The sequence below is a fragment of the Aricia agestis genome, chromosome 1, assembly GCF_905147365.1.
Source record: "Aricia agestis chromosome 1, ilAriAges1.1, whole genome shotgun sequence".
Classification (NCBI taxonomy): domain Eukaryota; kingdom Metazoa; phylum Arthropoda; class Insecta; order Lepidoptera; family Lycaenidae; genus Aricia; species Aricia agestis.
This window is the reverse complement of record NC_056406.1, coordinates 8,376,894-8,402,654: the sequence shown is the minus strand read 5'-3', so window position 1 is coordinate 8,402,654 and position 25,761 is coordinate 8,376,894. Positions and strand designations below refer to the sequence as shown.

Genomic DNA, 25,761 nt, shown 5'->3' with positions numbered 1-25,761 from the left:
CCGAACAATAACACTACTTATAGTCATATTACAGTCAGGCAATGTGGTAGCCGTTTCTAGTGGAGTATCTAGTCTCGGTGACGGTCCTATACTGTCTCCGGCTGTTGTCGAAGTGCATAAGGGCCCGCTGACTGATGGCCGGGTCGAACTTCTTCTTGGAATTGGTCAGACGAGTCATCGTCGACGTGGTCTCGTCGGTCAGATTCACTCCGCAGCAGAACGCGCGACGAAACTCTCGACGATATTTGCCTGGAAATAAAAGTGAAATTTAGAAAATTACGGTGACTTGTGAATGAAGTTAATTGGTGGATAGCCTATTCGTCACTTATCAGGAAGTGTTAGTACCTGTTTTACCACTTCCTGATAAGTGCCGGATAGGCGTGTGTGTGATATTGAGACCCGGGTAAGGTGATTTTGATCTTTAAGGGGCTGTTTCACCACTTCCTGATAAGTGTCGGATAGGCTATCCACAACTTATTTGACAGACTCTCCATACTCTATGTCAAGTTAAGTGGTGGATAGACTAATAATAGGCTGTCTGACACTTATCAGGAAGTGGTGAAACAGCCCCTTAAAGATCAAAATCGCCCTTACCCGGGTCTCAATATCACATTTTATCAAAATCGGACAGACAGAGACACAAAAAAATAGCCCGATAAAGGGACAAGCACGCATTCACATATTTACAACATTATAACGGATTTAACCGACGCCAATCTACTAACAATTTGAGTTTAAAAAATAATTATTACCTAAACACTACACAGCCCACTTTGACTTGTCATTATTCATGTTGGATATATTATGATGGTATCTCCGATATATCAGTTGGCCTATAACATACAAACCGGCCATTATTATAAAATTTAAAGGTAGTAAATTATTAATTATATCCAATTTAAAATATATTCGTCGCTGGACTGACCGACGTAGATGTCCAGACCGGCTAGCATGACCTTTAAAGATTTGTTTCCAGTATTCGTAGAGAAGAAATAAATATAGTTTCCTGGATGAAAGTTCCTACTTCAAGCTAAATAACGACCGTAGGTTAGTTATTGTCAATTTAATTTATTTATGAGTGCATATTTTTGTGAACCGTTTTTATAATAAAAATATAAAAAATATAATTCCACAGTCACTACATCACTGAAGTGCTAGACAAAATAAATTCATTTTATAAAATATTTATAAATCCGAGCTCGCTACACAAGAGGTCGTAAAAGAAAAATATGTTGTCGTTGAATCCACCCATGACTTTCCAAAATTTATTTCGAAGCAGGAAATTTCATCCAAGAAATATGCTACTTGACCTATATTCAATTTCATTGAACAAATACATATTTCTAGTAGAACTTGGCCTAGAAAACCGTATTTCACCCTTATCATCAAATAAAAGCTTATGATTGATAAATAAAGTCGATTTGAAAATATAATTTTATGAAAATAGGATTTGTACTGACGAAAATGCTTTTGCGGTACTTCCGAATTGGATGTGACGTCATCTCATTCCTAATTTAATATCTTTTATTTATCGCGCTCGTTATATGTAAGTTTATTTGTACATAAATAATAAAAATAAGGCTAAAAAGATTTGTAAAATATATTTTCTTGAATAATTCAAATAAAACATCAGTTTTATAAATTATCTCCATTCATTGTAGACGGGAAATGAAATGGTTAAAACTTTTCTCCAAAAGTTTTCAACATTACAAATGATTTCTAATTTCTTATTTAATTCTTTTATAATTTTTGGGCACTTTTAGACGCGTACATTTAGAATATAAATTTTTTTTCAATAAAGAGAGCTTAAAATACAAAACGTTTGACGTCACACTATGGCGAATAGTGTTTTCGGCGCCATTTATAAGGCATATTTTTCAATTAACATTTTTATGGGTTTCTACTGTGTAAAATATTAAAATATTAGTTTTTATTGTAATAATGAATGATTATTAAGCGATTAGCATGAAGAAAAAAATTAGGTCAAGTAGCCTATTATGGTTATTTCGTCCGTGCTATCCGGGCTGAGATTCGTTTGACTCTTGGCGCATATCGCATAATCGGAGGGTGAGATCCATGAATTGGTCATTATAAATGATTATAGCCTGGCGGTGTGAATTTATAGTAAAATAGTCATTAAATCATTTTTTACAACTCTCACAATCATTCCTTCACTTCACATCTAGTGAAATTAATAGCACACGAAAATCATAATTATTATTATTATTATCATCTAAAAAGCCTTTTTTCACTTATTCCTTCTTGATTAACAATAAACGTGTTAATTAAAAGGCACGTGCAGAAAGTCATCATTTCATTATTTTCCGTTTACAAGTATCTCGAAGTTTGATAGTAAACCTTATGCCGTTGAAATAAAAGCGAATAGACTGTACAAATTTTATCACGAGATTTATATTATTTACCTAAGTGATATTTGATTCATTGTTTTCACATAAATCAATAAGACCCTGCAGACGCAGGTGGAAAATATTTTCATTTGGGAAAATAGTTTAATTTCAATGTTATTATTGATAGCGAAAAATTAAAGAGAACTTAATAATATTATGTAGGTACATTTTAAACGACATAATATCAGTAGACTTTATACTCTAAAGTCTCAACCTACACTGCTATGTGTGTGCGGAAAATATATTAAAACACTGTACTAGATTAAGTTAATAATTGTATTTGCTTTGAAGTTTTTAATAAATATAAATACATTTTCATTCGAAGCCTTGAATTAATCGTGGATTTATTATCACAATACTTCTTTCGTTCTTCGTAAATCACATCTATGAAAGGAAAGGCATGACTTGACAAATTAAACAAAATTACCGATAGCCAAGTCTGGCTTAAGTGGATATACCCCTAGATTATGTACTTTAGGGTTAAGTAACATCTAAAGCTGAACAATAGCTGCACGCTCTCTAAATAAGAGCAATAGCGCACTAGCGGCTAGGTCGCGGCGGCTATTGAGATAGATACCAGCTTAGTATGAAACCGCCATACACCACGGTCTACGCCCTCATTGTTTATCTGCAAACCAACTAGCAATAGACTAGTTATAGCCACGATTAAACTACCATGGTCTTAACCAGACCAGTTAGTAGCTTAGACCCTTTCGAAAAAAAAAAAGAAAAAACCACGCGCTATTGCTCAAACAAGTTTTCATAACAATTTTCGGACCGATTTTAGAATGCGAACACGCCATTTGGACTGCTCGTGCACAGCTAATATTAAAGGAATATGCTTACCGCTCATGAAGTTGTAGATGAGAGGGTTGATGGCGGAGTTGGCGTAGCAAAACACATGCGACAGCAGACCCATGATCGACAGCACGTCGTTCTGCTCCAAGTCTTTCATGTACCTGCAAAAAATGTATATGTTATCCGTTAGAACTTAGAATACGTTAACGTGCACATTACCTAGGTGATCTGCAGATTCCCTGATAATCTTAGTCTAGTATCTAAATTCTAAAACTATCCTTTTAAGGCCCGATTCGACCAAACTTGAAGTTACACGAGTATAACTATCATGAGAATAATTTTACTCCTTTAATTTACTCTAGGGTATTATCGTTTGCATTTTACCAAGTTACTCAAAGAGTATGAAATAAAATGTCAATTATAGTTCACAATGACACCGACCGTGTCAGTTGAACCCTGTTATACAACTATTCTCAGTTTAATATTTACTCCATCAAAATAGCCCGTGTAAATATTTACTTCCGTGTAATTACCTCATTCTTGGATTAGAAGTTAGAAAAACGCAAAACCAGCTTACTCTTAGATTAGGAGACAGTTATACTCTAGTAAAATTTTACTCCAGTTTGGTCGAATCCGCCCTAAGTGTAAAATTTGTTAATAAAAAAAACTTATATTTGCACTTAACCTAACTAGTTAGTTTGCATTCTCTTCCTTCGTAAAAGTCCTAAAAACTTTTACTTAAGCTTTATGTTGTTTTGGTTGTTTTTTTTTAGTTGATACGCTCTGTTATACTTTGTTAGTGTAGTAACATGTTACTTAAAATTTAATAATTAATTCCTTTGTTTATATCCAAAAAATATGTTAAATTATTCTCTACCACTAAAAATATGTTATATTAAAACAAGAAACTGTTTTATGTAATTTAATGAGAATAGAATAAACTTTTTGCACTTTAACTGACTTGCCCAGATAATCTGCAGAATACCTTGTTAATCCGCAGTCTAACTGGTTTACGCACATTAACGGTAACATAAGTTGGTCTGTCAAGGTTTGGTTTAGATTAAAATATAAAAAACTGACTTAAAGATTATCCCCACGATGCAACCCCTCACAAAGCTCGGTTTCTAGCTAGTGATACTATACATACAGTTAAATACTTGTACATAATGAAATTTAGTTCCTATAAATACATATTTCGATTTTTCATGGAATTTGGCACTCGTTTAGATCTCTATTATTTTTGCGGCGAAGCCAACAGCCAAACATAATTTTTGTATTGAACTTAGCTTTTCTTTTGTACATTAATTTTGTTTTGGTGGGCTACATATTTCTTCTTCATTTGGACATGACGATAAGCGCCTTTCAAGGGTCTCAAAAGGAGGCTTAGTGCTTACTGATAAATACACCGCAAATAATATTATACTTTGAGAGAGATTAAGAGTCTTGCTCCATGCAAGACTCTTGCTAAAATTTTTACTTAGTCGCAGTGACTATAATATGAGATAAAATATTTATAACAATATAATATTTTCTACTTAACATAAATTTCAAGTTCTTGTGATACAGCCTGGAAACAGGCAGACGAACAGGCAGCGATGTGTAAGTAATTGGGTCCCGTTTTTACCTTTTGATTATGTAACCATGCATTTAAACTAAAAATTTGGGAATATACGTGGCGGCCGAAAAGGTCGAAGATCTTCCAACCGAAAATCAGGTCAAGTGCGAGTTGGACTCGCCCATGAATGGTTTCGCTGTCCTCAGCAGCCAAGAGGTTTATTTTATGAAATTAAAAGGTTTTTGATTTATTTTATATTTCAGTTGATTTAATGAAAGTTAAATAATTAAGGTTTACCATTTATGACGTATAAAAAAAAATACTTGCTAGTTTTCGTTAAAACCAATTCTCCTAGGTAGTTTTTATAGCAATGTCCATCATATTATATTTTTAGACTTGTCATATCTTTCAATACTTTAGAAGTTAGAGGGGGGGGGGGGGGGACACGGATTTTACCACTTTGGAAGATTCTCTCACGAAAGAAGCGCACGGCGAACGGCTTACAACTATAGCAAAAAGCACAGACACAGATCAAGATAGATACCGCATCTATTTTGATCTATGTCTGTGACAAAAAGTGTCGTTACAACTTTTTCCGTCTAGCCCTCTTTCGCAACGCGCGATAAGGAACTTCGTTCCAAATTTTTTTTTGTTTCAGTTGTACCTATGGGGACCCCTACAATTCACAGACTACACCTACTTACCAAGTTTCAATTGTATAGCTCTTATAGTTTCGGAGAAAAGTGGCTGTGGCATACGGACGGACAGACAGACAGACAGACAATATGACGGATCTATAAGAGTTCCGTTTTTTTCCATTTGGCTATGGAACCCTAAAAATACTCTAGAAGAAATTCAAGGGAAAGTTCTTATTTTTCTCATTTTTCTTAAGGACATCATTGCCGATAAAAGATCAACCTACGCTGAGTTGGCTCTCGACTTTTCATCAGTATTTTCAATTCAAGAATCATTTCCATAATAAGTTGAGATAATATCATGTAGCTAGTCTAATAATTTAGGTTTGAAAATGTTTTTTTGGAGAATATTACAACGCTTTGAAAAAAGTTTTGAAAAATGTTTGCAAGAGTCTTGATTTTTGCAAGACCAAGACTAGGCGTGCAAGACCAAAAGCAAGATGTTATAACATAGATTATGTCATAAAGTGGCATTTAAATTGAATTTTTGTCGATCGCGGCTAGCCGCGATAAAGATCGGAGCGGCACCTTCAGCTGTTTATCTCCGCTGTTTGTCTTAGATATTTCTACTGTAGCTGGAAAGGCAATAGCGTGTAAATAGCTAAATTGCCTGCGGGATAATACAAAGTTCTCAAAAATAAAACACTCCGGAATCCGTATCATGCCCGACTAACCTGTTCCATAGTCAGCAGGGGGTGCTCTTCAGCAGGGGGTGCTCTGAGGAGCACCCCCTGCTTGCTTGCTGCTACTGCAATTCTTGTAGGAGCAAGAGGATTGTCTTCTGTAGCGCGTGGTCCGCTCCGGAGCGTAGCTGAAGTACTCTTGAATTTTGATGCACTTTGGTCGGCCGACCACACAAAAAGTTCACAGCGATTATATTGAAAAACCAAAAGGGGAAAGAAACTTGAAATTCCAGCTGGATTAAGCCTTTTCAAGGAAAAATTATCACAACAAAATTTTCTCGAAAGTCGTCAAGCCCGGTCCGCGGCAAAAAGCACCAGCAAACACTTGTCATCTGTCAAGTGTCAAAGATATGTATTCTTCGTCTTCTTCCGACGGTGGTGAATTGCCATATGCCAGGTGGTGTCTGATGATCAGATCGACAACATGATCATGTTTCGGTAGAAGGACAGGATGTCTGGCCTCAAAAGGTAAATCAGAGTGTGAAAGACTCCTACTCGAACAATCCCTTCTTCATCAAGGAAAGCCGAAAGATGCAGAAGTTTTTTTGCAGGCAACTTATTATCTTTCAGAAGCGCAATATCTTCAGCAAAATAAGTCATCTGTACTGCACGAATTACAGCTGTTTGCAGAAGTTTTTTTCGAGCGAAGACATTGATAGGCTATTCTGAAGTAGGTTTGCACATCCAAGACGGACCACTCCACCAAATAGGATGGGAAATAATCTGAGAAGGTAACAAACCGCGAGACAGACAGTCACTAGGGTTATCTGTTCCGGCTATATGAAAGAAATATTGTGATGCTAAATTCTCTTGACATTGTGACACTCGATTACTCACAAACCAGCGATGCGGAGAAGAATGAATCCAGGATAACGCAATCGTTGAATCGGAAAATGCATAAATATCAGAGATATGAACCCGATCGAGGTATGTGTCACGAACAGTCTTCACCAGCTTGGACATCAACAGCGCAGCACATAATTCCAGTCTGGCAAGAGTCGTTACCTTACGAGTAGTAGGTGAGACCTTGGATTTAGCACATAAGAGTCTAACTGAAATATCGTCTCCCTCTGTGATGTGTAAATATACCACACAACCATAGCCATGCATACTGGCATCACAAAAAGCCACAATTCTGACAATACAATCCTTGGAGACTCCTACATGTCTTGAAATCTTAGCACATGAAAGCAGAGGCAATTAGAACCACAAACCGTTTTATGATATCTTCAGGATATTCTATCATCCCACCCAACATTACTCAGCCATAACTTCTTGCATAGAGACTGTGAGCTTATCACTATCAAAGCCTATATCAAAGAACTCTCAGAGAGATTCTTTGAGAAAGGCAAAGTACATCCCAATCCGCTCATTCGTAAGGCTGTGGACTACGAACATGACGCATCATTCCGATACCTCTTCAGACGGCCTAAGCATATCTTAGCCGACCCTGTAGACCCCATCACAGAATACGTAACGTACTGTGTACAGTTACGTAAACACAAATCACACTCACCCGCGTGGTTAGTACTGCACCGGGGACGACGCCGGCGCCTTCCCCGAGGACTTAACACGACCCGAACGACAAACAGACAGACCGACCGAAATCCGGTGCCGAGCTCGATCCCGGGTTCGAGTTCGCATGCGGATAGCATAGGAACACACCTAAATTATGACCGCGGCCGCGACATTGTCCTAGAGAGCTCTACCAATTACTTTGACATTAGAACATACACGCGTATGTCGCCCCAACCGGACTCGGAAGGGGAGAGGGACGGCCCTCTTTTAAGCTATAACATTAATAACTTGAGCTCATCTACCGCGATAACTCGGACGCAGCTAGTTTGTGCTACCGCGCGCGAGCAGCTTCACTCGTCTGAGAATGAGTAAGGGGTCGGACCCCTTAAGAGCAGGGGGGACCCGTGTCCCCACGTTAGATAAAAATAGCTTATTTTCGTAGCTCTCCCCAATATTGCCCGACTAGAATGTCACACGTGTGACTTTAGGGGAGGGGGCCAGGCCCCCCTCATTGTTTATCTCCAAACCAACTAGCAACAGACTAGTTATAGCCACGATTAAACTACCATGGTCTTAACCAGACCAGTAGCTTAGACCATTTCGAAAAAAAAAAAGAGCTAGGCAAACTAACATTATGGTTAGTGGGAAACCTCCCCAAGATCTTAACTTGATCCCGTACAAACGAAATTAAATCATTGTAAGAAATCTTTACTCCGCACTGACAGCTCAAAGGATTGAGCAGTCTGAGTATCAAGTTTCCCCAAAGCACAATGTAACAAAATAAAATCACTCACATCTACAATACCTAACTGTTTTAAGGCAGATACTGAAGCAGAATATTTCTCTATGAAGGTGTCCAGACTATTTGTAGTGTTAATACACGGTTTCATATCTAAAATATTATTTAAATAATAAGTACCTAATGACCGCTTGTCTTGGTATTTCTTAACTAAACCTTCCCAAATAATCTTATAAGTTTCACCTGTTGGTACAATACCAGCGATGGCCCTCAAGGCACTATGAGTAAGTTTACCAACTAAATACACGCTGCGAATCAGTCAGTTGGGTATTATTATGTATGTTCGCTTTAAAAGATTCATAGAAAACTGGCCATTTCTCTGTACTTCCATCAAAACTAGGTATTTCAATCGCCGGTAATTTAATTTGTATCCGATCACTGGAACGAGACGGAGAAGCAACTGTGACAGAAGAAGCGGAAATTATATTATTTCTAGTACGTTTAATGCGAGTAAACAATTCCTCAAAGGCTAATAAAGGTGCATCAGAGTCGTCCTTCAATAATAAACAATTTAACTCATCAATAATGCTCTCGAACTTAGACTTAATTTCGTCTATCGTTTCCGATTCTATCATGAATTGTTCATTAGATCGCGACTCAAACGACGATATAATCGACGATAACTTATACAACCGATTTACCCTTTCGAAATAAATTTCTTTCTTAGAATTTAAGATAGTAAACTTTTGTTCAAATGACAAATCTCTATCGTGCGCCATTTTGTGCACGTATGCACACCGGTGCAACAAGGTACTTATAAGTTATTAGCAAACTTAATAATTCGAGTAATTTACGAAAATGAGTTAATAAGCTCGTTTACCACAGCTATGGCTATGCGGCTCGATATGGACCAATGGAAAGGCAATAGCGTGTAAATAGCTAAATTGCCTGCGGGATAATGCAAAGTTCTCAAAAATAAAACACTCCGGAATCCGTATCATGCCCGAGTAACCTGTTCCATAGTCAGCAGGGGGTGCTCCTCAGGCAATTGCAGTAGCAGCAAGCCCGTTGGATCTTGTAGGAGCAAGATGATTGTCTTCTGTAGCGCGTGGTCCGCTCCGGAGCGCAGCTGAAGTACTCTTGAATTTTGATGCACTTTGGTCGGCCGACCACACAAAAAGTTCACAGCGATTAAATTGAAAAACCAAAAGGGAAAGAAACTTGAAATTCCAGCTGGATTAAGCCTTTTCAAGGAAAAATTATCAGAACAAAATTTTCTCGAAAGCCGTCAAGCCCGGTCTGCGGCAAAAAGCGCCAGCAAACACTTGTCATCTGTTAAGTGTCAAAGATATGTATTCTTCGTCTTCTTCCGACAGTGGTGAATTGCCATATTATGTTAAAGGTTCATCCAACGGTTGATGAACAGAAACTTCCAAACTGAGCTACATCCTAACAGTGGAAATCAAACACAACACAAATCCAGAGTGTAATTTGAGAACTCATTATTTAGTTATTAAGGAATTTAAGGAAATATCATATATTAAATTATAACAAAATTAAGTGCACAACCAGTAGCCATGCTACGGGTATAGGTAACCTGTTTGCTCGTTTGCCCCTTTAAAAAAAAATTAGAAAAAGGCTAACCTTAAAATAGACAGGAGGTGCACCGGGAAGAAGCAAACGGCGAACATGATGACGACGGCTACTAACATCTTGGCAGCGTTGCGCCGCGATCGCATTTGACCTTCAATGGAAAATTACAAGTTAAAAACTAAAACCGAATACTCGCGGCCATCTCTTATGTAGGTGCGTGCGGTGGATCTCTGTGCACATGAACCAGAACGAAAAGTGATTTTATGGCTGGACAGCCCTTTACAGTGTCAACAATGTTTTATTTTTAATGTTACAATAATATAATAGAACCAATTGTTTTATTACTTCCGTTTTTGGGTTCCGTAGTCAACGAGGACTTGTTGATTACAGAACCCTTAAACGAAACCCTAACCAGCTGCTTTTTTGTATATTGATAAGTTAATATTAATATAATTTAGAGTAATATTGACCTATAAATAGAACAATCCATATTTTAGGACCATCAAATCGAAATACTAAATCCTTGTCTTTAAGCTACCACTTTCGAGAATTTTTGCAGAGGAAATTGTTATTTGTCGTATCAAAATCAGGCAACTCACGAAGCTTGATAGTTGATAGTAATAAAAAAAATGTTCTAGGGAACCTGTAGTATAATATTTTATATTAAAAATATTTTATGCGTGTTACGTTTTTGACGTGGGAGAGCCATGCTTCGGCACGACCGGAGAAATACCACGGGCTCACAGAATAACGGCGTGAAACAGCGCTTGCGCTGTGTTTCGCCGAGTGAGTGAGTTTACCGGAGGCCCAATCTCCTACCCTTTTCCCTTCCCTGCCCTCTCCTTTTTCCTTCCCTACCCTCCCCTATTCCATTCCCTACCCTCCCCTATTACCCTATTCCCTCTTAAAAGACCGGCAACGCACCTGCAGCTCTTCTGATGCTGTGAGTGTCCATGGGCGACGGAAGATGCTTTGCTCGTGACCCGTTTGCTCGTTTGCCCCCTATTTTTTATATTATTATATGCCCGCGTATGCACGTCACGAGATCAAGAGTAATTTCGCGTGTAGCGGCCATTGGCCAAGCCACTTGTTTACGCGGACGCACATTTAAAATCGCCTTAAGTTGACTCCATCGCGAACAAATCGCGTTTATCCAAGTTGCAGGCATTAATCAAAATGTACCGATTAAACTAATTATTTTATTTTACATGACCGTACACTGTAGTTAGCCACCGCTTGCAAGAAATATTTGGCTAATACTGCGTGTATAGCTAAGAATAATGTTCACCGAGCTCGGTAAGTAGGCAATAATCCAGAGATCGATTGAGTTTGTTAATGAATTCTAACCGATCCTACCCACGCGACGGGATCTCACGAGATCAAAACAACACCCTCATAAGCAACGCCCTATTGGTTCAAACTTATCCGACAAACTCAGTTGTGTTGTAAATAAATGGCATCTCTATAATATTAATTAAATCCAACTATCTACTCGTTATATTAATATAGTTACAAATGAAACAACTTTAGGGTCCGCTTGCACCATTCTAGTTTAAAGTTTATCATGACTTGCATATTTATGAAATAGAAGCATTATTTCAATAAACTACCAGCAATTAAGTTTAAGCCTCCGCATAAAGCCCTGATTATGTATTAGCTAATATACATTATACAAACTTAATCTGACACGCTCGAGCTTGTCCCGAAATCCAATCTTCCCCTCCCCAACTAGTGTCTATAATTCAAAAAATCGATAAAATCGTAGTTAATACATTTGACCTTTTTCATTTTTAGTCCTGCATCGTTATTCGGCTAAGGTAGTAATGTATGGGGCTCGGGAACTAATGACTACAAATGTGGGAGACCTTAAACCACTTAGGAAAAGTAAGATACGGCTCCTTATTTCATTCTAAGGTAAATGCCCCTTTTTATCAACGTAAAAAAAAGACATTTCGTGAGAAAATAACTGCAATGAATTATTTTGACGCAGATCTTTTGGCTCATTAGATTTTTTTAAAAATGTATTTCACTTTTCTCGTATTACCAGACTATACCCAGATAAAGTGTCCTTGGTGAGTATCCTAGTGGACACTGAAATATTGTTTATAGCTTGACAAATTATGTTTCTTATATTTTTATAACAAAACATCTAGTTTATGAACATGTATTAGCGTTTCTTAAGAGATGGCCGAAGTCCAAACGCAAACCGATCAAGGAAGTTTTACTGTATTTCATATTATTTGAAAAGTTTTTATAGTTTAACGGTTAAATTGAGTATACTCACATTGTTCTGCGGAAGCGAGCTTCATAGTTTCGGCTTGTCCGGGGATTTTCTCCGCGCTCCACAGAACCCTCACTATTTGATGATACGCCACTGTCATTAAAATGAGCGGTATCCTGAAAAAATGTGAAAGAATGGTCAATAAACCTCCGTTTAACTTAAGAAATGAGCTGTCTAAATTATCTGCGGTATTCACATTTTAAACACAATATCGTTAAATACAGTAGAAAAGAAATCACTATAAAATATAATATACAAAAAATAATAAACAAAAAACTTTTTGAAAAAAAGCTTTTATTTTAAACACTTTAAAAAAAATCTCCTTAAAATGTTTAACTATTAAGTTATAACCTCAATATAATACAATTTGCATGATAATAGAAGCTTGTCACGAGACTTAACAATCTGTCAGTATTTAATTTTATTCAAATAAAAAAATATAATATCAATTTACTCCTAGTTAAATTGATAGGTACTAGTTTATTCACAAATCGCGCGACAAGCTTTTATTATAATGCAAATTGTATAATATATTGAGGTTATAACTTAATAGTTAAATATTTTAAGTAGAAATTTATTTTCTTCTTTTTAAAGTGTTTAGAATAAAAGCTTTTTTTCAAAAAGTTTTTTTGTTTATAATTTAATTATTGTTTTTTAGTTATTCTCTGGCTAGTTTTCTTAGTCCGTTTGATTTTAGTTTGTTTTGTTTCAAGAATTTGTTAAAATCTGATTAACTTAAGTCCAAGAAATCGTACTTGATTTTGATCAGTGAAAAACCGTGTCTTTATTTAGTATTCAGCGAGTTCGGTTTAGTTCAGTTTATTTCTGCGTGACTAAAAAATTAAATTTCACTTAACAAAAAAAGTGACCGTGTTCAACCGGACATTTTCTAAAACCCGGCTGGATTTGACCTGACATTTAAACATGACATGACGCGATACGACGCAACACGACACGATACGACACGACACGGCACGTCACGACACGACACGACACGACACGACACGACACGACACGACACGACACGACACGACACGAGTCACGACACGACACGGCACTAGACGGCACGACACGACACGATACGACACGAGTCACATTACATTCGTTTTCATGTTACTCTCAATGAGCCCTTTCATTTGATACCCATATTGCAGTAGTGCATTAAAAATAACTATTCCCCTATCTTGGATGAGCCGCCATATTGGATGTAGAATGGCATTACATTAGTTTTCGAGTTATTCTCAAAAAGCCTTTTCATTGAATGTCCATATTATAGGACTGCATAGAAAATAACTATTTCGCCATCTTGGATGGTCAGCCATATTGGATTTATAGTGATGTCACATACCATATCGTGCATTGTCATCCAAACTAAACGTGTATGCAAAATTTAAGCTCAATCGGTTAAATATATCTACTTCAAAATCGAGTTGCAAAATTTCACCCGAACATACATACTTACATACATACAGAGAAAGTTAAATAAAAGCTTTTAAAAATCACTAGAATCGTCCTAACGCATACGCAAGCATGTTTTCAAATAGATTGAAATATCATAATTCAGAATTAATAAGTCTTGTGCTCGTAATCTATGTTGAGCGATTTTGATTACAAGGTAACAGCTGTGTTACTCTACTGTTTGATATTATACAATGCTACGATGTAAAGTACATTTTGATACTGAAATAATGTTAATTTATTTTCGTTTAATTTTTGTTGTACCCAACTTTTATCATGCAAATTCGACATTATACTACGAAATAACAAAAGTTATAAAGTTACCGATCATTAATATTAATGCGATGTTATTGTGAGGGTAATGGTGGTATTGAGACGGGCTCAACACAAAAAGGAGTTCGACATAATATTAGTCACTAGTCAGTAACCCACTTGTGCGAACCGCATTGACGAAGTCCTCAACATTGGCGTTATAAGAGTCACTTTTGAAGATTGATTATATTTCTTTCATACGAGTGTTTCTGGGATCCTGGGTCTCGAAAATAGCTGAAGCCGTTGCTCATTATTAGCTTTCAATTTTAGCCACCTTAGCAACACTTTCGTTTCACTTAACATTTTTATAAATAAAAAAGTTACGTCTTAACAAATTAGAATATGAATTTTAAAGGTGACTTTATGATAATAACGAAGGCTTGGGAAGTTTATTCTTTATGAAAATTACACAATATTAGAATGTCCTGAAAATTTTACAACAAACCTTAACCATAAACAAAAGAGTATAATTCGAATTCGTATGTAGGTATAGGATATTGTCATTCAAAAATATGGTAGTGTGCACATTGTAGTATGTGTAATGTTTTATTTGTTAAAAAAATGTATGATAAAAGCATAATTTCAAAATAATATTAGCTCGATGCACTCCTTCACCATATAAACTATAACTGTGCAAAATTTCATTCACCTACGTTTCCGCATTTTTCGTCAAAAGGAATCCAAAGTTTTTCACTCGCGTATTAATATTTAATATATAGATTGTATATTATATAATAACGATTATTATTATAGCGGCGCGGTCGCGCTGTCATTTACATACATTTGCTTGTAATCTCGCTATAAGCCTCTACCGCGTAGACCGCGCGTTCGGGCGGACGCATACTCGTATAAATCCAACTTAAACATAATCGTTCGTCTGAGTTCGTAACTGGAAAACAAGCGTTGTCAAGTGCTTTTCCGAAAATTATGTACTTCTTGGATTCTTCGAAATATATTAAATTATACAGGTTGTAACAAAACTAAGTGATAATACTATAGGGTGTGTATGGGTATATATAGAGTTCACTGTGAAAGAAGCAGCGCTGAATTTTTTGTGATTTGTATGGGCAAACACTCGCGCGTCGCAATTTTTCCATGCAAGTTTGAAACAAAAGTTATTCTTTCAGCGCTGCTACTTTCACAGTGAACTCTATATAAGGAACACATACATACCCTAAAGTATTATCACTTAGTTTTGTTACTGTTAAAAACTTTGACTTACGTGTAGAGAAAGACAGCTTTAACGATATGCCAGACCAGCTCGCTGGTTGGTGACCACGTCGCAGCGCACTGCATCAGGTACTGCAGGTTAAACCGCAGCGGGACCAACTGCACTGTAGTCAGAACTACTATTTCCGGCGAATCTGTAACAAGAAACCGTTATGTTATACTACCAGACTATAGCGAAACTTATTAAGGGCATTTTTCTTCCTACTCCTCCTATTTTCTTCTGATTAAATTCGTTGCGGGTCCCAAGACAGCTTTAGCATGTCCCTCGGGCTCCCTGAGATCATATCAAAGGGTTTTCGTGGTTGGATACCGCTGTCGATCCTGGCGACACAGGAGATACAGTGGTGGAAATGTGTGGTGGGCCAAAGCCCGATTAAAAAAAAATTAAGGGCAGGTTATTTGTATTACAAAATATGTAAAAGGCCCGTGTTTATTAATATTGTAATTTATTCTATGGCGGGGGTGTATTTTAGGGTATTGTCGGGTCTGAGATTACTGTTGTGTACATACCCCAGTGGAGTATGTGGCATTAGCGGCTAACGATGGACATTATTTGAATATGCAAATACGGCAGATGGGCACGACCACGGCACGACAGATATTTGTGACGGGAATGTCAAAACATATTCCAGAAACGGGCCCGATGTGACATCCTCTTTCCACATTTAAGTACGCTTAATTTTCTTAAATTTCGTTGGAGAACATTTAAAATGGGTTTAGATATTAAGACGTGGTGACTGAGAATAGGGATGATGACAAGGTCAAAGATTAGCGAATTTCGTTACTAAAATAAAAAAATCACGGTGAAAAATGAGTGTTCACAAAATTACAGCTCGATAGCATTTTTATTTTTATTGCTATGCGCCTTCAAAGTTAGATAATCAAGTCGATTTTTTTTTCAACTAAATTCCTTAATATTTGCATATCACTGCAATTAAAAACAACTTTTGTTATGAAACCACTTTCATAAACGCAATATTTAATATACCTATCGAACAAAGTTCTCTCCCGATGCGTACAAACTACGAAAGAGTGACGTCATACTTTCGTAGCGCGTTGTATGGAGCGTTTCGGGCAGGACTATTTTATGAGAGGTTTGAATTGTCATATCTTGGTGAATTTGTAAGCTATCAGAGTCATTCTTTCAGCAATGTTTCTATTTCTTAAGGGTCTTTCAATTACCAATAAGAAAAAAAAATAGTCATCAAGCTTATTCTTTTAATGCCGAGGATAAGATTAAGATTCTCTAGAGAAAATCTAAGGGCCAACCCACACGTACCACAACCACACGACAACCACACCACGTGGTCGGGCGTATATTTCGTATATAAACTAGACAATTCACCCGTAGCACATTTTGCGGTCGTTGTCGACCACTTGTCAAATACCGACCACAACGCAACCACGGCCGACCACGTCGCAACCACGTCGCAACCACGTCGCAACCACATCGCAACCACATCGCAACCACATCGTAACCACAACATTGCGTCAATGCATCGACAGTGCGCGCACAGCGCCCGCGCTCTCCCCCCTCCGTTTCATTGACTTTCGTACGTAACCACTAACCACATCGCAATCACTGGCGACAACGCAACCACGTTGGCATTTTGTCGGTACCACAACGCAACTACAAAAAGCTGCAGCGACACCATCCACACGTAACCTGTTTATAATGTCAAATGTCAAATGTGTTGCTTGACGACATTTTGTCGTTGCGATGTCGTGTGGTTGTGGTACGTGTCGGTTGGCCCTAAAAGAAAATTCAATCATTCACCGCTGACGAAACGTTATGTTAAAATATGAAAAAAGGATTTTCTCAAACAGATGAAAAATAATTCTATTCAAGTTACAATATTCGGGTAACTCTTGTTAAGAATGTCATATTTTATTATTGTAACAGTTTCGTAAAATAATACAAAAGTACTGAATCATTGAATGTCTCGACTGTGGACTCGATACATTCAATGATGATTAGCCCAATAGCGCACTAGCGGCCAGACCGCAGCGGCCAGGTCGCGGCGGCCATCGAAAGTATGGTGTGGCCGCTGGTCGCGTTGCGGCCACATCATACTTTCGATGGCCGCCGCGACCTGGCCGCTAGTGCGAGCCTGGCCTTAAACTTCAATTTAATGAAGAGTCAGCTAAAGGTGCTTCCACATATTTTGTATCATTTGCGCGATCAGATCTCCGTCGCGATCATCGCGCCGTATCAAGTATGCGTATCATAGTGTGGACGCCTATTAGATCATTCTGCCGATCATGCGCGTATTTGATACGACACGTATAGGGAATGCAAATCTCGCGAGATCGGGGCTCAAGCGGGATCTCGCGAGTTTATGATTACAATACCGCGAAATCTCGCCAATTTCGAGATCTCGCGAGATTAATAGTTTGGTGGTTTTTTTGCAAATAATCACAATATTTGAATGAATTACGAAAAAAAAGGAATAAATATTATAAGTATTATAAGATTAACATTCATTTTCACGACTTTTTTTCAATAGAATTTCATGCATCAAACATTGTTTGATGTAAGTATCTGTCTATAATTTTTAAGTAGTAAACTTTGACATACGTATCTACTATCTATCAAATAACAAATGAAAGAAACAGCTAGTCTTCTCTTCTAATGCGCTTTTATAATTTTGGACGTGGGGATAATATCGTGGACGTCCGCGGTAAAACGATAACATAGGGAAGTAAAATGTATGGAAATATATGGAGACGCTTTTATATTTCCGTCGACGATAACTTTTTAACGTGCACGTTAGAGGACATCACAACTTTACACTTCTGAACCGCACAAAACGTCCGCGGTGCGTAAAATCAAAAGGGCATTCAACGTACACCCAACGTCTTATCGTGGAAGCCAGCGTCCACGATAACGTAATGTCCAGAATTATAAAAGCGCACTATCAAACGCAAATCTTTTAGTAATAAAATAGTTATTTTACTTATAACAAACAAAACAACGAGAAGTCAAAATTCAGGATCTAGTTGAGAATCATAGTGCACAGTTGCTTAGGCCAGCTCAGCTCCGTGATCGCAACTCCATCAATGTCAGTCCGCGCTTCAAGACGTTTTTATGCTCAAGTGCAATCTCGTCAAACTCGCTAGATCTCGCCTTTTTTTCGTCCGAGATTAATCTCGCTAAAAAAGGCCGAGGTCTCCGGAACGAACGAGATTGCATTCCCTAGACACGTATCAAATACGCGGTTAATAGTCGGGGCGTATCATGATACGCGTATCATTTTGATACGCTTCGATGATACGCGACGGAGATCTGATCGCGCAAATGATACAAATGTGGACGAAGCCTAATGTAATGAGCTTAAATGTCAAAATCTTCATTAAATTTCAATCAAGTAATTAATTTTCGTCTCTGAGTACGACAGTAATATTGTTATTAAATTGATTACTTTGAATTTATTAAAGTGAAATTGCCCTTGAGGCGTCCTCCTTTGGAAAAGGCTGCTTGGGGTACTTTTTATAAAGGTAAGCCATCCGCTTTTTAAACACAATCGTATTTTAGTGAACAAAAATGGTTTCTTTGTACAGACCTAAACAAAATATAAAATATAAGCTAACCGTAATTTATGAGGATGTTGTGAAAAAGTCTCTTTACTCCTGAAGAAAAGAGGCTTTCCATCACAAGCTTACACGATTAAGAGGATACACCAGGGGCTAGAGAAATGAAAAAAAAGTACGTGTAATATCTATAGCTGTCTCCCTTACCTCAAGCCTACCGCAGAACGCGATAGAGACAACTGCAGAAAATCCAGAAAATCAACGATTCGTTGTCCCCTGATTCCTTCTCCAAAACTTAACCGATTTAAGTACTTTTTTCATTAATTAAAAAAAGGCTTGAGCTGTGTTCCTATGCTTTGCTTTTTTTGTATAATCTAGCCAAATCTGTTTTCTGGACGTTTGAACACAGCGGATAATCTGGCCATTTTTTTGGGTTTTTGAACGTTCATATCTTATTTAATAATTAAATTATGAAAAAAAAAGAAAACATAGGGACATTGTATAAGTGGCCGTAGATATTCAGGAAAAAAATTATAACTCTACTAGCATTATCCAGGGAGGAAACAGGGGACACCGTTTGTATGGAAAAAAGGGCGGTGTGGACTCCTCTTAAGGGAAATGAATTATTAGGAACCTACCGAAGAAGCTAATTTTGCAGTGCCATAATTCGCCAGTGGAATGCCGGCTCGATCGGACTCTACAGTCTCTCGGCGGGAAACAACATGAACTCCTACAGATGTAGATAGAGGCGTAATTTGTTCTAAATAATGTACGACTTTATACGTGGGAGAGCCATGCTTTGGCACGAATTGGGCCGGCTCAACCGGAGAAATGCCACGTTTTCACAGAAAACCGGCGTGAAACAACGCTTGCGCTGTGTTTCGCCGAGTGAGTGAATTTACCGGAGGCCCAATACCCTATTTTCCTATTCCCTCCCCTTTCCATCCCTACCCTATTACCTCTTAAAAGGCCGGCAACGCACCTGCAGCTCTTCTGATGCTGCGAGTGTCCATGGGCGACGGAAGTTGCTTTCCATCAGGTGACCCGTTTGCTCGTTTGCCCCCTTATTTCATTTAAAAAAAAGGACTAAGGTGTGACAAGATAACTTTGCCATACTAGAAGAATTATGTGTTTCTCCACTAGTGTTGCGAGTGTACATGGGCGGCGACTATTGCCTCCGTGGACGCTTACCATAACTTGATTAGTATGCTTATTTCCTGCTTCCATTCTGCTTTCTGAATTCCAATTAGTCTAAAATTATTTTAAACCAATATTCAAATAAAAAATATACTTACTAAACAGTAGTGATACTGTCCAAATGGCGAAGATGGCGGTCTTGGCGCGCGTGATCGTGGACTTGAACTTGAGGGGGAAGCAGATGGCGTACCAGCGGTCCACCGAGATGAAGGTCAGCGTCAGCACTGACACCGTCACTGATACCGACTGAAACAAAGAAAAGGTTAGGATTATGGAACTATGCATATGGCCGGCCATAGACGGACCGCATCTTGCAGTCGAGACCGGCTGCAAGATGCGGTTGCCACACGGCGATCTGCAGTTTCCATACTAAATTCATATCCGCCATACAAGGACCACTCGAGCAGTTCTTGAGCGGTCAGAGCAGTCGTAAGACGACTGTACGACTTCAAATAATAATTAATCAATCAATAAAAAAAATCAATAAAGGTATTATAACACTTTACATTACCTGAAAGTAAAGTATAATTTTGCAGAGAGCGTCTCCCAGGAACCACGTCTCGGTGACATCCCACAGCACAGTCGGGGGCAGACAGAACAGCAGCACCATGATATCCGCCACCGCCAGGTTCACCAGGAAGTAGTTGGTCACCGTCCTCATGGAGTAGTTCCTATACACGGCGACGCACACCAGCGTGTTCCCCACCAACCCCACCAGGAATACCACAGAATGAGTCCCTATAAGCACCCACTCGTACGGCTGTGGGTATATGTACTGGTTTAACATCTCCACGTATTCGTCTTTCGTCAGGTTGCAGTATTCCGCTGCTCCGACGCATTCTGTGCTGTTTTCTTCTGCGACTGATGCAACTGTTCTGTTATGATCCAAGTCCTTACTTATAATGTTTTTGTTCACATCACCACGATTTTCGACAGCTTCTGTCTTTGCGATATCGACTCCGCAGAGAGTAAGTAAACTTATACAAATTATTTTCATACTCCAATCCATTTTTACTATGCGTAACTTTTTCTTGGCAATGAGCTCACTCGCGTACATTTTTTGTAGGCGCCATTTTTAATCTGTAACAAAAACATTTAAAAATAGAGACGAAAGGATGAAAAGTTTATTAATACCATGGCGGTTTTTATAATTATGGCTTTGATTCTTCGAAGTTACACAAGAGCGGGTTTCTGAGAGAGTTTGAACATAAACAGCTGCTAATAGAGACAAAGGCTAATTTTAATGAGAACGTTTCAGTCTGAAGTTTAAATTAATAGAAGTTAATTACAATGAGTGATAATTGCTATTTAAAATTTTCAGTATTTCTCTCAAATAATTGTTCATATTATTAATATTCGAAATATTTTGTATTTCTATCGGAATATTGTATTATTTGTTTAATAATTCAATAGTAGAAAGAATAAGTACTATATTCTAGTAACATTTTATTTGAATGTTTTTAAGAGAAATACTGAAAATGTATGTCCTTTCTAATTATTACTAAATAAAACACGAATAAAATGACATTTTCTAAAAATGATTCCTAGCTAGATCGATTTATCGCCACCGAAACCCCCTATATACCTACTAAAATTCATGAAAATCGTTGGAGCCGATTCCGAGATTCCAATTATATATATACAAGAATTGCTCGTTTAAAGATATAAGATTAGTAAAGATCCTTAAGTCCTTGCTAATTATAATTTGTAAGGACATCTTAAGTGCAGCCTTAAATAAATACAATAGCAGGTGCTATACATCACTGATTTCTCGCACACAATGTGAATTTAAATCAGAATCAATAATGGAATCGGCTGAATTGTTATTATAACATTGGTATTCAGGAGATGTTTTATTGAAATAAAGAACATGATCTGCGATTGACAGCCGTACGAAATCGGAAATGGCTTCCTTATAAACGAATTTGCCAAGTGGGAGCCGAGTATTATTTCCTGCCAACATGCCACTATCATCATCTACCATCATCGTAATTTATATTATTATTTATTATTATTACTAAAAGAAATGATCGGCCAAGTGCAAGTCTGACTCGCGCACGTACGGTTCCGTACCATTATAGAGCAAAATTAGGCCATAAATTCTGTTTTTGTATTGGAGCCACCTTAATTTTTTAATTTATTTTATTATTATTATTAAAAATTAAAGTACACATATAATTAAGGACTTTGAGACTTACTAGGTACGGTACTTGAATTTTTCAAGTACCTACCTGTTGTTATTATTGATATAAGTAGAGCAAAAAAGGCCAAAAAATCACGTTTGTTGTATGGGAGCCCCCCTTAAATATTAATTTTATTTTGTTTTTAGTATTGGTTGTCATAGCGGCAACAGATATACACAATCTGTGAAAATTTCAGAATTCTAGCTATAGCGGTTCTTGAGTCACAACCTGGAGACAGACGGACAGATGAACAGACAACGAAGTCTCAGTAATAGGGTCTCGTTTTTGCCCTTTGGGTACGGAAACCCTCAAAAATGGCTACAGATTTCTTAAAAAGTGTTCAGAGGTACCTGTACCCAAAATTCTTAGAAATCTGTATTGTGGTCCGTATACCGTCAAATTTGATCGAAAATGCTGGAAGATTCAATAACGCTAAAATATTTTGTTGATATTTATTATTTGAATTAATAAAAATACTTAAAAGTTGTAGTAGTATGTATTACTGATATTATAAAATTAAAAGCAGTTGCTTAAGGTGACGCCGCGTTAAACAATCGTTTTGGATATGTTTTAGATCGATATAGAAGAAATGGAACAGCAAGAAATGGAAAGGGCGTAAGCGACAAAATGGTTTTTATCGCGTAATTTAAAAACCATAAATATATTTCATATATTTTATATTTCATATATTATATATTTCATAGCTATGGGCAAATTATAGTGTATGCTGGACCTAATTTATGTACAAATTTTGGAAGCTTAAATCACTCTCCTCTGTTGGCAAAATTAGAATCCCTGTTTTTATAGAGGTCCTTTTTCTTAATTATTCTGTGGTATTAAAGTTGACCAATCGTGTTATGCTGTGGGTAATTTAAAGATAAAGACATGATGAATGCTGATAATGCACTTTAATTTCTAAGCTTTAGCCATCCTTGAGAAAAATCGATATCGCTGCAGCCAAATTATCAAGGACGCTCCCTATACGGAGATGCCGTAATTTACCGTTTTTAGAGCCTTATTAAATCATAATTTGAAAGCTACAAAATTATAATAAAAACACACCAATAATCTTCAGCATATGAACGTTCCTTTTATAGTTATTAATTTCCTATTTTTGTTTTTTATACTTATGATATCAGCTTCCAAAGTAATACCAATTTATTTAAATCCATTCAGTATCTCCCTAGTATTTATAAATTACGATTATTTAAAACACACGCCAATAGATCGACAATTTCATTAACTACCTACTGGACGTGTGAATTTTTTTAGGTCAATTTTGAACTAAGATATAAATAAAATAGGATTTTGGTGCGATCTCGGCAACGCGTCAAATGTATGGTCAAAGTCATTTGCTCCGAGGATGGCATTAAGCTTTCGATCAAACTATCGGCCGACTAAAAGTCTGTAGTCTGCGGGGGCTCTAAGTGATATTTTCGTAGAGACAGCGAATATTACAACAGGGAAGAGATCGTCAAAATATGATCGAGGTCAGCGATATTTCGTACAAAAATGTTTACATTTTATAAAGCGCTAATACACGCAAGACATTCTGTTTGGTTTTGCGTGTAAACAGTGTAATGCGCGTCTAGATTTATGGGATATTATTTGTGATGATCGCTGTTGATCCGATCGTACCGTACGGATCTTTAAAAATTAAGTACTTACCTAATTTTCACTATCATCACTACATATTATAATATGAAGTCGCTTTTTTTCCCTCATGTCCCTTTGTTCCCTAGTTAATCTTTAAAACTACGCAACGGATTTTGATGCGGTTTTCTTTAATAGATAGAGTAATTCAAAAGGAAGGTTTTTAAATAAATAAATAATAACATTCATTAAATGGTGGAGAAATACTGTTATTTTTGGGGTTTCTAATAATATGATGTCGTAAATAATTTCATTTTTTTCCGCTTACATTGCAAACGCAGGCTGAACCCTACGAGATTTATCAAAATAATGTACTAAGTATTGTACACTATGAAAAGGTCTACAGAAAACTCCGCGACGGTATATTATGTCCATCTCTTATGGATATCCCACAATAACAGTTTTTTGTTATTTACTTTTAACGACAAATAATGGCTAATTTTCGAAGCGATTTTAACCAATATTGCATTAATCCTTATAAAATTAACACTTTAAATACATTGTTGATTTAATGTAGATCTATATGGCCCTTTACAGCATATTATGATTTAAATGAATATTTTCAAAGATATAACATAATATTTTTATAGCTTTTGCGGCGGTACCGACCAATGCGGGCCACAGCCCACGGGTAGTTAATAAATATAAATCAAAACTGTTGAATCGATTTTAATCATTTTTTCAGTGGCTATATATTTTATACCCGTGCGAAGCCGGGGCGGGTCGCTAGTATTACATAATTATAATGAGAATCGATTACCGAGTACTCTCCTTAAGTACCTATTGATCATATCTCACCAGTCATGCTGTAATGTATGGTTTTTGACATTTTCGCAAATGCTACAACACTTTTCAACATTTTATTTTCTGCAGAAACATTATTAATGTTTAGGCCGATTCTTGGTCGTTTGTCCCACTCACTCAATTTGCAAAATACAAAATGCCCAACCTAATTTCTACCTTGAGTCCTTGACTTTAGATAACAATTTACAAGGCTTTGCGGGAGCGGACGAAAATTTGAAAGTTTCACGTAGCAAATAAATGTGTTCTTGAGCTTGTTTCATTAATCACGAACGGTGGTGCTTCAAAAATGTAAGGTTTAGTTAGCTCGGTGTGGAGTTTTCTTAATTACAACTTAATTATAACTCCTTCTACTCGAAAATTTAATATACATAATATCCGCTATGTTCCGTAACGAGTATAACTCAAAATATTGAAGAAAACTGTTTTAAAAACTCTAATGAATTATTGCTTCAAGCCTCATATTAAGAGCACCGGTGATCGCGACAACAATAGAATAGAATAGCATTTCCAAGAATCCGCGATCGGAGGATAATTACAATTAGAAAGATTTTAGCATTGCTGAATTTTAGGCGCGGGCAACCTAAAGGGAACCAAAATCACTGAGGAATGAAAAGCAAATATATAAACTCTATCTTTTCCGAAAGGTCCGTGGACCCTACCTTCGGTTACGTGTTTGATTAGACGCAATGGGGCAAAGTGATACGCAGGGCTTTAAACATTGATGGCAACAAAATTTAATGAAACTTCAAAGTTTGTTACAAATATTTTGTGATATTAAAAAGACATTAGATATTTCATAAAATGTTATTTTCGTGTACTACTAATAAAATAACTAAACTATTAAATATAATCACCGCTGCTCTCATTGAATAGAATTACCTTTTTAACATCCATTACCCAGATTGCAATACATTGACCAGACGTTTTAACATTCCAACCCTTCACCGTTAAAAATAAAACGTTACAATACCTGAGTCAGACTCTAAATCAAGCCGTTTTGACACGAACGATTTTAGCATTGTTTGCCTAGCCATGAATAATTGTCGGGTCTAGTTTTTATTATTCGTAGGCTCTTATTTATAACGAAAAATTCAACAAACGGATATCGATTCGGAATTGGGCG

General features: G+C 37.1%; 1 protein-coding gene across 1 annotated transcript; it reads right to left on the bottom strand.

Annotated features, from left to right (window-relative positions):
• Positions 1 to 2: 2 nt before the first annotated feature.
• On the bottom strand, positions 3 to 25,650 carry LOC121730417 (orexin receptor type 1-like). The gene is made up of 8 exons (XM_042119447.1): positions 25,609 to 25,650; positions 20,510 to 21,078; positions 20,097 to 20,244; positions 15,263 to 15,404; positions 12,274 to 12,386; positions 10,041 to 10,140; positions 3,255 to 3,367; positions 3 to 249 (listed from the first exon to the last, which is right to left on the bottom strand). Exons 2-8 carry the CDS (start codon positions 21,053 to 21,055, stop codon positions 35 to 37), a joined length of 1,377 nt encoding a protein of 458 aa, XP_041975381.1. The 5' UTR covers positions 21,056 to 21,078; positions 25,609 to 25,650; the 3' UTR covers positions 3 to 34.
• Positions 25,651 to 25,761: the final 111 nt, after the last annotated feature.

What these genes read in the sequence shown, in the direction of transcription:
- LOC121730417 (XM_042119447.1), bottom strand. Translation starts at nt 21,055, where the DNA reads ATGTACGCGAGTGAGCTCATTGCCAAGAAAAAGTTACGCATAGTAAAA. An exon ending in AAAGCTGTCTTTCTCTACAC is followed by an intron (nt 12,387 to 15,262) that starts GTAAGTCAAAGT and finishes ACATTTTTTCAG; the next exon opens with GATACCGCTCATTTTAATGA. An exon ending in CACCTCCTGTCTATTTTAAG is followed by an intron (nt 3,368 to 10,040) that starts GTTAGCCTTTTT and finishes CATTTTTTGCAG; the next exon opens with GTACATGAAAGACTTGGAGC.